General features: G+C 50.0%; 1 protein-coding gene across 1 annotated transcript in view; it reads left to right on the forward strand.

Moving 5' to 3' along the window:
- The window catches only part of LRRC75A (leucine rich repeat containing 75A), a 94,026-nt gene that overhangs the window by 47,850 nt on the left and 29,852 nt on the right, over nucleotides 1-16,324 (forward strand). Inside the window, exon 3 of the mRNA XM_050908991.1 lies at nucleotides 10,382-10,494. Within this exon, the coding sequence (XP_050764948.1) occupies nucleotides 10,382-10,494 (113 nt within the window). The remainder of the gene's footprint in view (nucleotides 1-10,381; nucleotides 10,495-16,324) is intronic.

Below are 16,324 nucleotides of genomic sequence, written 5' to 3' on the forward strand. Positions count from 1 at the left end.
TGCCTTTGGGGTTTGGGCCATGTTGGGGAGAGGGTTTGCACCATTGATGGATCTGCCCGGAAGCAGAGGATTTGGGGTTTTTGAACCATGAAGTTAATGCACGTGCCACGCTCGATGGCTGAGTATTTGGTTAATTTGATCAAAGCCAGTTGTTCCTTTTGGACCAAGGAGTTAATGGGACCTTCTGGAGACTGGCTGTAATCAGCATGGCGAGGAGCAATGGGTCAGGCTGTTACCCTCAGCTTGAGAGCCTGGTTATCCCTGCGTGCACCTCCTGCCCAGAAGTCCTCAGGCTGAGGCCACTTACGGTTTGCACCAGTTGCCGACTTTCTCCCTCATTGAGTTTTATGCTGCTGTCAACCAGGACTCCAGGAAATGTTAATTTTGCCGTGCTTGCTGCCAGAGCTGATGCTGTCTGCCCTGGCACGGAGTACCTGCCATCTGCTAAGGGACACCTTCAGCCACTGCTCCTGCCAGCGTGGCAGGCTTCTCCACTAAGGTGGTGAAGACCAGAAGTGCTGCTTAAGCTACATGTTCTCAGTCCGAGGCTTGCGGCTAATCATGGCCACAACCTTCAATTAGTCTTATGCAAAAAGCATTTTCAGTTTGGGGGCACGTTGTGCAGTAGCTGGGGCTGTCATTCCTGTTTCTGCATACCTGGCCTGATCGCTGCAGGCCTGGGCAAGGGGTTTGAAATAGTACGGGATGGTTTGGTTGCTGGGTTTGGGTTTTGCCAGGTAATGGGATGAGTTTTCTGATCAGGAATGCTGATGAGAAATGGTTCCTCTTCTCAGTTCTTGCAAGATCTCCAAAATGCTCCTTGCTGTACAAAAGGGTTGCTGCTGGACGGGGAGTTTTACTTTCTGATAAGCTTTTATCAAAGTATAGTTTATTGCTTGATAGAAGACTGGTCCTTCTCCTGCCCCTCAAAAAAAAAGCCATCTTTTTCTTTGCCTTTAATTTATGCTACTTTAAACAGCTGCTTTTACCTCAGCCCTTCTTTAAGAGGGAATTTTTGATGGTAAAGCCTGTATCCTAGCAAACCAGAAGAAAGGGAGTAGGGTTTCCAGTATGAGCAACATTCCTTATCCAGACAGCATCTGCAGCTGTTCGGGTGGTTTGCGTTGTTTCTGTGCAACTTCTATGTCTATGCATTTCTATTTCTGTGTATCTTTTAACATACTCTCAGTAGAATTTCCCACAAACCACTTCCTAATATTTGAGATAGTTTTATACAAAAATACCCCTACATTAGGTGATTTGAAATAAGATATTTGATGCTAGGCTTTGACCGTCTGTAAGCCCTGTTGAGTTCCTGTGAACCCACAGTGGTCATTGTAAAATACGACATTGCAGAACAGAAATGAGAGATTTGTCCAAGGTGGAGACGCTCCTCTCCTGGCAGAGACCCTCCAAGAAAGGGAGCTGGCTGTACATGGTAATTTGACAGCTCTGCAAGGGTCTTGCTGGCTGTTCCCAGGTCCGTGACCTGAATCCTGCACCCCATGGACCCAGCTCCACCACCAAGTGCCCTTCTGTAGGGAAAAATCAGGAGCTGGTTTGTTTTTGTTGTCTTTTCAAACCTCCTGCTGCTGCGTGGATGGCTGGAGAGGGGACGTAAGCAGAGCTTGGGAAGGACTCTGCAGTGAGCTCACTGCTGGAGCCGTGCTGAGAGAGGGGTCACCAAGCCCAAAGCTGAATTTCCCATGCCAAAAAAATGCATTTTTCCTGTAAGAAGCCAAATGCCTCTTCTCATATGAGAGACCTTCATTCTCTTCCAGGACCAGCAGGTCTTTTCTTGGCCATTTCATAATGTGAATTAATCCTGGGGCCCATCCTTCCCTTACAAAAGCCATCGGAGTGTCTCTGCTGCCAGTGGGTGCTTGGCCCTAGCCTTGAGCAGGGGGAGGCCCGGGCGGTGTTTGGCCCCATGGCTGCGTACCTGGGGAAACTCAGGAACGATCAAGTGGATTAGCTCAGTTGCAGTGAACCCTGCTGGGAACAACCTCATTCTTATTAAAATGGCCTTTATTAAATTTGTTCTTTTTCTCCTCTAATTTGAATTAAAGTGGCCTTGATTATTTTCAGAAGAATCTCTGCACGGGGGCATTGGGTGATCGAATGGACCCATTTAAAGCCATATTGTCACTTTATTTGGATTTTGTTTTCCTCTGTGTGGACAAGATGTATCACTTATATCCACCATGGCCATATCTGCTTGCCTTTGGGTATCATCCACCTCATCACTCCTTCCCCACACGCTAGGATCTCTTCCCAGAGGATTCTGAAATGATGGAGAGGGAATTGCAATATCCTTAGGGTGATATTTTAAGGACACCTCCCTGGAGAGCTCTTCCCTACAGCACAACGGGGATTTTTTCCACGTGCTTTTTCATGCCTTGCCCAAGGAACTCAATGACCGACCAGCCATGCAGCAAGAGGGGTTTGTTGCTGGCCATGGATCCTCCCCTGCACACCTGCATGGGGTTGTAGGCAGGAGCAACCACCGAGCCTCCTGCGGTGGGATGATCTCACACCAACCGGAGCGCTCGCTGCTGGCTGGGTGTTAGCATGTTTTGGCCTTTGGTGAGAGGGGAACAGTGGATTTAAAGCCTTTCTTACCTCCTTGACTCCTGGTCTTGCAGGAGGAGGACAGTTTGCTGGAGAAAACTCCATTAGGGCTTCAAAAGGAAAGTCTGGCGGTGGCTTGCTGAGGCCGGGGCTGGCTGCAGTGCAGATGTCTGCATGCAACAATAGGCTGCAATTTAGCCCCATGCTTTGAAAGCAAGGGGAGGAGGGAAAAAAAAGAAGAAAGGAAAGAAAAAAAGAAAACCAGAAAGCTATTAGATGACTTCAGCTCCGCGTGACTACATCAAAAGGGAAGGCATCGTAAATTCGGTTTCTATTAAATCCCAGGGCCCCGGCGCCGGGGAGCAGGATGCTGTTCTGGTGCCAGCAGGCGGGAGAAGCCATTTGGGGCTGCAGGAGCAGCTGCAGGTTTTGGGTGGGCAGAGCTTTTTTCCAGCTGCTGCGTTGACCTGGGTTGGGGGGGGGTGTTCAGCCACTCTGCGCTAGTGGACGGTGGACATGGCTTTCACTTACTAATTGCCCGAGATGCGTCCCTGTGCCTTCTCTTGCCGCCTTCCTAGTAGGTATTTGGAGGTCCCTGTGGCCCATCAGCTTTGGCACGTGTTTGGGATCTCCCGGCGTGTGAAAGCTTTGCACATAGGGCCATTTCACAGTGCTGAGGTAGCATTTCCTCTTCATTTTGTTGTCATCCTTTCCAAACCCCAAAGTTTATCCCTACATCAGCACGGGTTACTGGGGATTTGCTCTCCTTTGCGTCTTGCTAATTTGTAATAACTGATCTGGTGCATGTCAAAGCCATTGAGGATGATCTGTCCTAAGGTTTCCTAGAGCATCTCTCGCTATTTTATGTCTTTGTTTAACTGTGTAATAACTGTTTACCATTGTGAACATGGGGGTTTTTTTCTCTCAACTGTTTTTTTTGCTTAATAGTCCAAATTATTATCCTATTGTCCTAGCTAATCACCCAAGACAAAACAAGGAGGAGGAGTTGGAAGGAAATCTATCATTCTGTATATTTTCTGAGTATGAAATAGGTCATGTTTTAAGGGTCACCATCCCCTGAACTGTATGGAAAGCAAACATCTTGGCTGAGGGGTCTCCACACCAAATTTTTCTTATGTGGTGAATGGTGCTCCCAGGATGAGTGCAGTTTCCCTGGCCTGGGGCTGCAATGGTTTGTGTGTGGACAGAGGTTTTTGTGCATCAGAGCGGCAAGTGCAAATCCTGCAGCATCTGGAGAGATGTTGCAAGTTTGAAGAGTTTTTTAAAAGAAACAGGAAAGGGAAAAAAAAATAAATATAATTTTTAATTAAGTCAAAATCATGATTTGAGAGGGCCAATATGGGACTTTTTGCATGTGAAGATTTGCAGGACAGCACCTTTTTTTTACCCAGAGATTGATTGCGAGTGACAGAAAAGTGGGACTGTGTAAGAACATGAGAAAAAACCTGTCGCTTCCTCCGACTGGAGACAATGGCTAATTGTTCTAATTTGGGTCAATCCCCTGCTGTGCTGCAGCAGGAATTCTTTATCAGGGCTCTTTAATCATTAACGTTGGCCTATTTTACACGATGTTTGGCCCTGGTGCAACCCCCCCAGGGCTCTGCACACCACCAGGGATTCTGCTGCTGGAGGAGGAGCAGGTGATTCATTTCTTAATGAAAACAAATTAATTTGCAATAACATCTTTATCACAAGGCTTTCACGTGCTTTGTGTTGTCCTCCGAGCTCTCTGGCTGCTTCTTTTAGAGCAGCCCTGAAATTTGGTTTGTGAATACAACTCTTACCTCCTTGCATCACCCAGGAGTCATTGCCGCACGGTGATGCGAGGAGGGCAGGCAGTGACACTGTGGTTATTTATCCCCAGTGAAGACACGGTCCTGTTCATCCCATCTTTGCTTTCCCATGGTGTCATCCCTCTGCTTCCAATTACCACCCCCCGCCTGCGCCGGCAGAGCGGCGAGGAGCACGTCCAAGGATCGCTCATTTGTGGTTAAAGGTGGTGTGCAGATGCTGAGTGATACCTCACTGACAGGATCTGTCGTGGGGTGCTGATAGAGGCTGAACGGTTTCTCTCCAACGCCGCAGGTGAGACCATCAGTGAGGATAAAACAGGTCCCCCCTGCAGAAACCAGGGCAGGTTTAGCCGGACATGACGGGGGTGAGCCTGGCTCCTAGCCTTTACCTGCTGTCGTTTATCCCTGGGGTTTAACTGATTCCCATTTCAAGCGCTGTTGCTCCATCCCTTCATCCAGAACTCTCCTTTTGGGGCTGGAGCCAGAGTCAGGAGCCTGGTGGTCCCCAGCACGTGCCTGGGGCACCCCCTCCGCCGTGGGGACGGACGGGGCTCGGCTCGTGCCGCTCCCCCTCGTTTTCCAGTTGAACGAGATCCCGTTGGCGTGGGGCTGGTTGCGGATCACAGATGGGGCATGTGCCGTGAATCCCTCTCCCAGCTGAAATCTGTTAAGGGATTAAAATCTCATGAATCTCTGGGCTCCTCCCAGCAGTGAGCAGGCCTCTCCTTCTCCAGAGGACTGGAGGCAGATGAAGACGGAGGAGGAACGATAGGGAAAGGGGCCCTTTGCAGGGAAGAGCCTCTGCTCTCAGCTTTCCCCTCATCCCTCCTCCATCCCGCGCTCAGCGTCGTGTGTGATGGCTGGGAACTGCGCTGGGTCTCTGCCAACTTGGAGAGGACACGGTCGAGTAGAAGCCAAGACATTGCCCCAAAACTGCTTCTCTGAGCTGATGCTTGCACCACCTGGGCTTGCTCCGTGCGGGCTCCGTGAGTCTTGCTGAGAGCCAGGGTGCTGCATAAACGTGCTCTGCAAGGCACGTCTTCTCCTCAAAGCTTTCCAGCTGAGCAGCCAAGATGAATGAAAAGGAAAGAGGGTGCATATGGCTTTCTTGCTCCTTGCAGAAAGGCTTTGCCCTCCATTTGCGTGCAGCTCAAAGCAGTTTTGCTGTGTGCGTGGCATAGGTTTCTCTCCCTGTTGATGTAGGACCTGTACAGGCGTGTGCAAGATCACGGCACCGAGAGCTTTTGCAAACTCACAGATGTTTCCAGATGTGTAGCTGATGGATCTGTAGGGAGCTCAGCTGAGGGCTCATCACCAGCATCTTACCAGCATTTATCAGCTGGCCTGTGAGTGTAGTGCTACGAGAAAGGGCATATCCCAGCTCTATGAAACAGGCTTTTCCCTGGCAGCATCGTCAGCTGGGAAAGCTGAACTCTCTGTGCGGTCTGTCCCATCTCCCCAACCCTGAGATGCTCTGCAGTTTTCCTCCCAGAGCTTGGAAACCAGAGTAACAAATGCACGTTCCCACGCACGTGCACCGTGAATGCGTGATGCTAGAAGGGGCCAGGTCTTCCATGGTATCGCTGGCGATGCCTTTGCTAGAGATTCATCCTTATGTGTTATTTCAGGAATGAATACTGCTGCAATTTGGTTCTGGTGGTAAGACAATACGCTTAGCAAAAATGGCAGCTCTCGTTATGTATGTCTTGTGCTTGATTATTGTCCCTTCTACGGAAAGGGCACATAGTGTTTGCCAAACCCCAGTGCTGTGGGTTTCAATTTCTGCAGGTTGAGGTAAGTCCGCCTTGCCACTCATGCGCCTTCTGACCGCAAAAAAACCCCAGCCTTATATTGACCTTACATAAGTGATGTGATATAGACTGATGTAGGTGGGGCAGACAGACCTTTTGGCCATTGCTTTTGATTTTGTGGGAAGTGCTTAATCACTGGAAGCAGCAAGGGAGGACAGCAGCAGCCTCTGCCTGCCCGATGGGGTTTGTGTCTTCTCTTGCGTCATGCCCGAGGATGCTGATGGGACAGAGCAGAGAGGAGCGTGCTGGATGGAGAGCAGGCTTGTTACCCTGCATCAGAGGGAGGGTCAGCAGCACGGTGTAATGCTGGCATGGCGTCAGGAAGCCTACGGCTGCCCACGGGGATAGCGCTCGGCATCATCGCTCCTGCCGGTGTAATGCACTAACGCCCGGCTCTCCTGGCAGCCGCACGTGCGGTGCTCTCCCCGTTTGCCAGGCAGCGAGGTTAAAACTTTGTCAACATGAGCGAGCTGGGCTGATTTTTAAGCTGACTCAGTTTTCAAACAAGCTCTTGGGCTCAGTCCCACCAGGGTGTGCGTCAGCTTCAATTATTTCCTGATAGACTTGGATCATAAACAGCGAAAAAGCCTTTGTTTAGACCGTAAGACGAGCATCCAGCTCTGCCTTTGGCACCACATCAGCTAAATCCCTTCTTCTGCGCACGTGTTTTGGGCAACCCAGGGCAGCTCTCGGACGCTGGGGGTCAGGCCTGGGCTCAGCCTGGGGCTGCCCTGGAGCCTCCCACAAAGCTCTCGGGAGGAATTGCAGAGGTTTAGGAAGGTACTTAAAAAAAGCAGGTTCTTGAAGCAGAGAGGTTTGTGTCTCACCCATGGCGGGGGGAAGTGCGGCGATGGGAAAGAGATGTGCAGAAGCAAGGAGCCCAACCCCAAAATAGCACATCTTATGAAGGCTCTGAAATGGGCTGTTTATTTATCCCAGTGCTAAACTGGGGCATTTATCCACAGACCAGTGTGGAAAAGGTCATACTTTTGTGGCTAGCTTATACCCTCACACAGTACCGAGACCAGAAGGAGATGCATGAGTTGCTGTGTGCAGAAGTCACGTTCTCTAAATCATGTTTTAAAACCTCAAAATAGAAGTAGCCCAGTACCTGCAGGGCTTGTGAAGAAAAAAGGGCTGAAAGAGTGGCCTGGTGGGGATGACTATGTGAAGGATGAGCTGGCTGTGGCCACCGATGTAGAGAGGTAAGGATTAAAATATGCTTTGCCCTGCTCTAGCATCTTTCCTTGGAGCACTCGCTGTGCTGTGTCGGTGTTGATGGATGATTTGCTGGGTTCTGCTGAGGGGATTTCTTTGGGCTGAGTTTCTCAGAAGTTGGCTTGATGTGAAGTTCAGGTCTGAGCTTCCACCAGCCGTCTGGACGCGCCGCTCGGGAGGCCTGGCAGCTGCGCACCAAGGGCCAGCCCGAGCATGCTGCGTGGGGAAAAAATCTCTTATTGGAGAGAGAAGATGGTCCTGCCACCTTTGTACCAGCAAAACCTTGTTTCTTTTACTTTCTCTGCTTTTTTGCCACATTCCTCTTGTGAATCATTTCACTTCAGTTTAGTTGTTGGGATAATACTGGAGACAATTTTAATTGTCTCTTTCAGGATTATATTGGAGGCAATTTGCAGTGCTGAATTGCAACACGGTGGCTACTTACTCCACAGCATTTTAGCACGTTGTTTCCTTTTCAACAAGAGTTTTTCCACGCGATGCAGTGAGGGCTCAGAGATGGAAACCCCCGTGAAGTGCTGCGGGCGGACACTGTTATTTCAGGGGCTGTTGCAATGCTTTGCAAGGGTAACAGCTGAAAAAAATAGATTAAATGAAAGCTGATGGCACCAGGCAGCTTACTGTGGATATTACACAAAGGTAAAAAAAAAAAAAATAGGGTAGGTGTCAAAATTCATGGTGTTTTCTTCTCGCATTAGGGATGCTGGTTACACAGCGAGGAAGGTGTTGCTGGCAGAGAGCAAATGGAGAGCACTTAGAGGGAGCAGCGTATGCTATTGCCTTCCCAAAATGTTTTGAGGCTTTAATTAAAGAATGGCTGCAGTGTGTTTCCAGACCTTCCAGTGGAAAACATGAAAAAAAACCTTCTCTTTTATTATTTTTTCTGTGCTAATTTGACAGGCTGAGCCTCCTAGGGTTCCTCCATCCCCAAGCCTAGAGCAGTAGATATTTCTTGCCGCAGGGTCGCCAGCGGGAGGGGAGATTTTGGCATGCCTGTGGTTTAGCATAGGCTGATGTCCCATTGAAATTTGTGGGATTAAGACTCTTTATTTCAAGTTAAGCACGGTGATAAATGAGGTGTTGAAAAGTAGGGGTCTAAATATGCTCTCAAACCCATATGTCCTGGGAATCCGGAGGTACGGCCGTCAAAGAGCCGCTCCGCTTGCGGAGCTCAGCTGTGAAATGGCTCCTGACTCCCGTTGTTTCCAGCTCGTGCTGGCACGGTGTTTTCCGTACACTGTGCCCTGCTGGTATCTGTGGATCTTGAGTTTCTACCTGAGCTGCCGAAATCACCTGTCACTGCCTGCCTGATGGAGGGGCTGAGCGCTGGTGCCGTCGCTTCGCTGCCGGTTAGCGCGGCTGGAGCTGGGCAAGCATCGCCCCTGAATTAAATCGGCTTTTGATTAACGGTAGTCACCGCGTAGGCACCTGGATATGTCTGGGAATAAACTACCCCGATTTCTGTCAAGGCTTCGTATCTTGCAGACTGGTTTGAAGAGAGAAGCTAAAGACCACAAGTCCTACACTGATATTTGTGCTCCAGCAATCTGCAGATATGCCCTTTCTGTCCTGGTTTTGTGGGGTTTTTTTTACCCTGAGAAAACTTGCTGTAATTGTTTCTCTGCACACCCAGAGGTGATTTGTCAAAATCCATGTTGCTCCTTGGTTAAGTCAATATTTATAATGTCTTTATAAGGCCAGTCTCGCTCTACTGACTTGGAGGTGAGGTGGGAAAATACATTGCATAAATTAGGCTGCACAAAATGCGCGGCTCGCAGCTCTGTCGGGGCGCTCGGGCTCGAAGGGAGGAGGTGAAGGCAGCAGTAATTGGGTGTCCAGGCAGAGAAGATGCAGCATCTTCCTCAGCATCCCTGCCCAGCTTGTCGCAGCACACAGCAAAATCCTGAGCAATCGGCGTAAATGAAGAGCAGCAGCGAGCCGAGCCCAGGCTGATTGCTTATTTTAGGGCTTCCTATTCGGTTTCTGTGTCTTCTCTAAGATGTTTCATGATGCAGCAATTTTCGTAAAACCAGGCAGATGCCACAAATTGTGACATCTTGATTTTTTTTTTTTTTAATCATTATTATTCTTTAGGTCAGGTTAATCTCTGCTTGTGACCTTTCAGAGAGCAAGCCAGGCAGGGCAAGACGGGTGGTTTACATTATTGGATGTCATATCGTGCCTTAGTATATAAAGATCTTGAAATGAAACATGATTGAACAGTCCAGATACTGGTATTTGTATTTTATTTTTAGGAACCAAAATTTCTAGAACCAAATTCTTAGAAACTTTCAGCGTTAAAGTTTTCCAAGCCACTATCCTTTTGTGTGGAAATTTTCATCAGAATTGAGAAGACTCCACTAAAATCCCAGTTTTCCTTGAAGCTTTTTTTTTTCCTAATAAATATGTTTTGAGAGTTTCTGACAAGCACTGTTCCCGAGATCTCCATCAGCTCACAAAGCCTTTCAGTGTTTGCTCTTCTGTAAAGCAGTTTTGATGGTAATGGATGGGTTGTTTGGTTTATTTAATGAATCTCTCTAAAACTTTAGTGCTGAAAGCTATTACGTAGCGTTAAATGATAACGGTGCTGCTGCTGCGTGAGTTGCAAAGAGACGACCCCGCTGTGCGGATCCCCTGAACCCCAGCACAGCAGCCAAGAAGGGACCTCGTCATCCTTAACCAGGCAGGACTCGTGCACCGCTGCGTTCCTTCTCCGGCACCAACGTCCATGGGTGTGCAGGACGGGGTGGCCCTTGGTGAAACGCCCCATCCTTGCAGCATCTTAGCAATCAGTGGGGTTTCTTTTTCCCCCTTCCTGTACAATTTTTAGCGTGGTCCCTTACGGCTTGCCGGCTCCTAGCAGGGAGCCGCTCTGGGGTCGGAGCATCCTGTGGGTGTGATGGCAACGCTGCAGACACCTTACCTGGCATCCCTCCCTTGTCTTTGCAGGAGGGGGACTCCCTCGGGGCCATGGAGAAGCTTTGCCGGCAGCTCACCTACCACCTCAGCCCCCACTCGCAGTGGAGACGCCAGGGCATCATGAAGAGGAAGCCGCAGTCCTGGTGAGTCGGCTTTCGAAAGCCTTTGTAACCCCGGTGGGTCACTGTCCCCTCCCTGGTCCTTGCATCCTCGGGGCCACCCACAGGCTCAGGAGAGCAGGAAGGGGGTTTTTCCACGATGCTTTTGGCCGTGGTGTGCAAACGTGGATGCCGGTGGGAGCTGCCTGTTGCACACCTGCAGCGACAGGAGGAACAAATCCACCACGATGAAGGAAAGTGCTTAAAACCATTAGCCAGGGCTGCGAGGGAGCCGGGAGGTCAAAACCTTCTCAGCTTGCCACAACCTCCAAAATCCTCAGTTGTCTCCAATCCCACCAGCATTTCCCCCACGTATGGTTGTGTTATCAGGTTGCTTCATGCTCACCCAGAGGTGTTTTCCTCCTTTTCCATTCCCTGTTGCATCCCGGTTGCAGAGGAGAGCAGCACGGTAGTGCCTGGGGACGGGGAACGGGCTGGAAAACCTGAACCATCCATCCTCCAAACATCCCCATGCTGGGCACTGGAGAGCAGGAGACAGACTGCTCCAAGACATCCTAATTAGCTGGTAATTAATGTACAGGCACGTGTCACCACGCACACTGTGGCTTGCAGCGTGTTTGCACGAAAGGAACTGTTTGATTAAAAATAGGGAGCAAATGACCCTGGTCCCCTCCTCGCCCAGGTCCTCAGCAAAGCGTCCCGGTTGCTGACATCCTGGATCCACGGAGCCGAAAAACCTGTGGATGAGGCTGATGGGAACAGAAAGGGCTCCTTGTTTTCCGTGATGTTATGCATTACATATTTATTATTTTTGTTTAAGGAAGTGAGAAATACAAAAGAAGCCACAATCTGGCAGAGTCAGGATTTGTATCCAGGTGCTGGCTCATGGTCCCAAGAGAGTTTTGGTTCCTGTTGTAGTAGATGCTATTTGTAGCCATTTGTAGCCGTAGCGGAGACTAATCCAGTGAAAAAACTTAGCCTGAAAAGAGAAGAAGAGGGGAGGAAAACGGATCCAGGAGGAAAACAGACACAAGGGAATAAAGAATTGCATGACCAAATAGGATCAGGACCACGTCTCCCAGAGATCTGGCTCAGCATCCTTGCACCCTGTTGTCCTTAGAGACCCAAATGCGGAGAAACGCCTCCATTTCATTAGCACCGGTAACCGTACTTTTGTGTGTTGAGCATTTTTAAGGTTGTATTGATGAGTAAAATTTGCTCTTTCCCGTAAAGCGGCAGAAATAGAGGGAGCACGCTGGGGCTGCGTGCTGCGAGGCTGTACCCCGCGGGCTGGGCTCAGCGCACAGAGCCGGGTAATGACCCAGGAGCTCAGTTACCCTCGTGGGTTTTTTTCTTAATTAGAATAGGAAACGCGCACCCCTTGTCATCCCATCAGGGCATTATTAAAGTTACACTGATGTGGCAGTGAGGAGCTCTTTACAGCCCAAAAGACAAGAAATTCTTGAAAATGAAAAAATTTAAAGCAGTGCTTTGTGCCACTCTGTCTTTAATTACCAATCCCTGTCCTTAATTATCAGCTTGGAGCGGTTGTGCGAGCGCGTCCACGTGCCAGAGATTTGCGAGGCTTTATCTTACAAGCCTGCTGTAATCCTTGCCTTTCCTTGGAAGAGCTGGGAAATAGCTGAGGTTTTCCATGGTTTTAATAGCGGGGGTAAGGTTTCGGCCATAAACAAGCCCTGACCGCACGGCAGCGACCCCGAGGCGGCGAACACATGGTGCTGGCTGCTGGCTCTGCCCCGGCGAGGGTTTGTAGGATGGGATATGCCTGGGTTTCTGGTTTAGATGCTCATTTAGGAGGTGGCTGTGAGTTGAAGCCAACCCTTTGCCAGAAGTTGAAGTCAAGCTTTTGCAAAGGTCTAAATGCCGTAATATAGAGAATATGTAGAGAATAGAGGGAGCATCTGTCTTGTCTTCCCTGTGCTTGAGCACCCACTGCTTTATTTGTGTGCCAGCAGTTAGCCTGTTAGGGATGCTCCTGATCTCGTCTGTGTGTCAGTTGATGGGTAATTCCTTCCACAACCAACAACCAGTGGGTGTTTCCTCAGAGCCCCCCTGCTCTGGGTTGGGGTTTGCAAGTGCCCTGCGATGCCTCCGAGGGAGTGATGGGGTCTTGTTCCTAGGTGTCAGCATTGGCTTGACCCAGCTCTGCTGTCAGATGTGCAGGAACTCTCAAATATTAAGTTTCCACACTTTTTTGTGTGTCTGTTGGCCATCCACAACCCATCAGTGCTCTGCTCTGGGGTGTAATTAGTAGCTGGCTCTAATGACCAGGGAGCTAAGAGGGCCTCTTTGCATCCGTCTCTTTGCAAGGAAAAGAACTTCAGCTTGGTGCGGTGATAGCAGAGGGGCTTTGGTCCCCGCTGGTGGAGGAGGAGAGGACAGGCCCATTTTATCAGAAATAAAAACAAGGCCTGTGGGAATACTTTCCAAGCTCTTTCTGTAGCTGGTTTTATCACGTCACATCTTGTCCTGTTCCTTTGCTTGGCTGGTTGCTATTTGTTTAGAAACTAAACAGAGCCGATAAATCAAGCGATTCCTGGGCTTTCTTCAAAGTTCCCGTTCCTCCCGTTCCTCCCATTCCTCTCCCTCCTTGGGTGCTGGTTTTTGGGGGGCTGACTGTGCCTCCGTGGAGAAGGTGTTTGGTAAGTAGCTATGGACGACCCTTGTAATTAGGGCATGGTTTATTTTATTTATTGGAGGCTACCCTTGTAAAATCCCCGTTTCCACAGGTATAGAACCAGTGCAACCCAGTGCCTGGGAAGTCTGGGACTTGTGGTGTGGATCCCATCAGTCTGAGGATTAACTGCACCTCTTATAAGCCCAGGGCTCACTTGATATCTCTCCTTGATGTTCAGAGATACTCCTCGGTGGCCCCCTGCACCATGCAGCCAGCAGCCGGTCAGGGGCAGAGATCAGGTGTTAAGAGCTGTCTTTCTAAAAGGAAAGGCTCTGTCCTTGGTTTTTGGGGGGAACTGGCTTAAATTCACATGATGGTAATATTTTCAGTCGTGGGTTATTAAGGGAAAAGCATTGGAAAATGCACTGCGATGCGCATGCTGTTGTGTTGCAGTAGCGATTTAACAGAGTGTGAGTTATTCAGAAGAAGTGCAGCGATCAGCCCACAAGCCTGCCTGCGCTGCGGGTGGCCCTGAAAGCAGGTTCCTGGGTGCCTTGCAAACCTTCGCCCCCTCTGCCAAGGCTCTTCTTTGGGGGGCTGAAAATTCAAGCTGCAAGCTTGGGCAGCACAGATGTAGCCTCGCTCACAGCAGGGAGGTTTATTGTTCAAAGCCTGTTTTATCCTGCCTGTCATGGTGATATCAGTCATGTTTGGGGCTCAGGTCTCCTCTTACTGCCTTTTTATAGACTCCAAAATCCCTCAGCTTCCCTGGAATTACTCTTGACTTGCAACGAGGTTGCTAAGGTTCCAGGAAACCCACGGCGGTGCCCACAGCACGGTGTACGGTGGCTCCTCGCAACAGCAGCAGCCCCCAACGGGAGGTTATAGGCAGAAAGAGGTGCCTGCTCTTGGGGGGGCTTCAGAGCCCTAAAACCAGGGTGTCCTCCTGAGAGCTGTGTGTGAGCCCGGATGCCTCAAGGAAATGATGAGGTGTGAGAAATCACCTTCCTTAGAGGTCTGCAGAGGAAAACGTGTCTCCTGCCGGGATGAGATGCATGCGTGAACCCCGCTCGTGGGACGAGCCCTGAGACTGCTCCTCCTGCCGCTCCCAGCCCTGGCTGGGGAAAACGAGACAGGGGCTGCTGCAGAAGAGACGATGGTTTTTCCTTTCCCTCCTTTCCTTCTCCCTGCAGTACCGACCTTGTAACGTCCGCAGGCTGCACCATGCGAATAATGCTTTCTTAAGCCATTTCTTCTTTTTCTTTGCTCTTTTTCTTTCTTTGCTCTTTCTTTTCATTTTATTTCTTTCTTGTTGGAGAGGAAGTCTTCTGACTTTCCTGCAAGACAACTTTGGGGTCAGAAAGGGACAATTTGGAGTCATCCCCTGTCCTGTGTTGCAACCTGCCTGGAGGATCCATCCGCAGGAAGCATGGAACCCCGTGCTTTGGATGTGGAAGCCTGGTCTCTTGTCTCCTGCATGGTGATTCTTGACCTTGTAATGAGTATTTTGGCTTTGTCCCTGGTTCCCTGTTGCTAATTAGGGAGTTGCAGCCCAACGGCAGGGGCGGTGGAACCCGTCATGGAGAACTCCCAGTCCGGAGCTGCGGAGTTACTCAAAAATACTTTGTTAATTAGAAATCTGTAGCTTTGGGATGCATTGTGCTCCTGGGTCCTGTCTGCCAGAGACACGCTCGTTAGCGCACTGGACTCGTAACAAGCAGAAACACACACATTGTAATCTGTGCTGTGGCTTCATTAAGAGGTATCATTTCTCCAGGCTCACGGCTGCACCCGTCTCCTGATGCTCCGCAGTCCCCTGTCCCCTGCAGCTGGGTTAGACGTGTTGGAAGGGTTTGAGAAGGAATTGGAGTTTAATTATCCCTGCAATCGGGAGCGGTGAGGAGTGCATTTGTAGGAGATGGATGCGTTAGTGCAATGCTGATCCCTCTCTTTGATTAAAAGCTTTCCCCAGTTGTGGGATTAAGGGGGTCTCAGACACTAGTAGGATGTTTCTTCTTCTTGCTCAGGGCTAGTGAAGGGGTGGTGGCCGCTGGATGTCATTGTATTGCCACCTCCTCAGATGGCCACAGTCAAATTTTTAGTGGTATAGCATCCCTTCTTCACTAAATGCCTGTTGGCATTTCCATTGGGCAGTGGAGGATGTAGCCACAGGCAGCGGGGTGGATCAGTCCCTCCTGGACCAGCCCATCCTGGGACCCCCTGGTACCTCTGCCAAGGTCTCGCCAGCACGGTGAGCAAGAGCCCCGCACATGGGCGCAGCTTGACCGAGCGCTGAGCAAAGCCAAATACCTGTAATTAGTCTCACCAGAAATGTGGCAAAATAATTACAAGGGAAAATTGCTCTTCTTTATTCCGCTACTGCTGTATTCATTACAGGTGAGAATCGGAAGCAGAGCAGCCAGAGGAGGAGGATGGGGACAGATGATAGAGAGAACTGGAGCTGATTTTTTTGGTCGGTCGTGCTACGGCCAGGCAGCCTGCTGCGTAGGCAGAGGGGGAGGCTAGCGCTTTTCGTTTCCATCTCACCCCAGGCATCACGTTCAGCCTGTGTGTGCACAGAAAGAGCTAAATCAAGGGAGAAGCTCTCAGCACTGGCTGCCTCACTCTGCCATGCTGCCTGGCACCGGAGCACCCAAACCTGTGCCAAATGGCCTTATTTTATTTTTTTGCATATTATAAATCTGTCTCTCACTTGCTGTCTCCATCTCTGTGCCTCCCTCTGAATCGCATATATTTATATTACACATCCAGGATGAAAATCAGCATTTTGCCTGATAGGGTAGCCAATAGCAGGAGGATGAAACCAGCCTGCTAAAGTAATTTGTACGTCTCTGGCTCTGCCCAGGGACACGATTACAGTCCAGCGTTTAACTAGCAAGTGTTGAATTAGAACCTGGAATCTCCCTGCTCCTCCTGCTGCCAAGCGCTTGCCTTCAGCATCACAAAAGCAAAACTGGTAATCAAAGCTCCGCACGTCCGTAATTGCTTTGGAGCACGGGCTTGCGCGCTTCGTGGGGAGGGAGGAGGTGTTTCCCAGGGGAAACAGCCTCCGTGGCTTTGCTGTGTCTTTCCCATCCCTGGAGAGTCGTGGCCAGTGCGTTACCTTTGTTTGCTGCCCGTGCACAGGAGCGATAGCGATGAGCCAGGGATGCACCAGGAGGGGACGGAGCGGTGGTGCCTGCCTCGGCAGGCTGA

The sequence above is a fragment of the Gymnogyps californianus genome, chromosome 20 (genome assembly GCF_018139145.2).
Source record: "Gymnogyps californianus isolate 813 chromosome 20, ASM1813914v2, whole genome shotgun sequence".
NCBI lineage: Eukaryota > Metazoa > Chordata > Aves > Accipitriformes > Cathartidae > Gymnogyps > Gymnogyps californianus.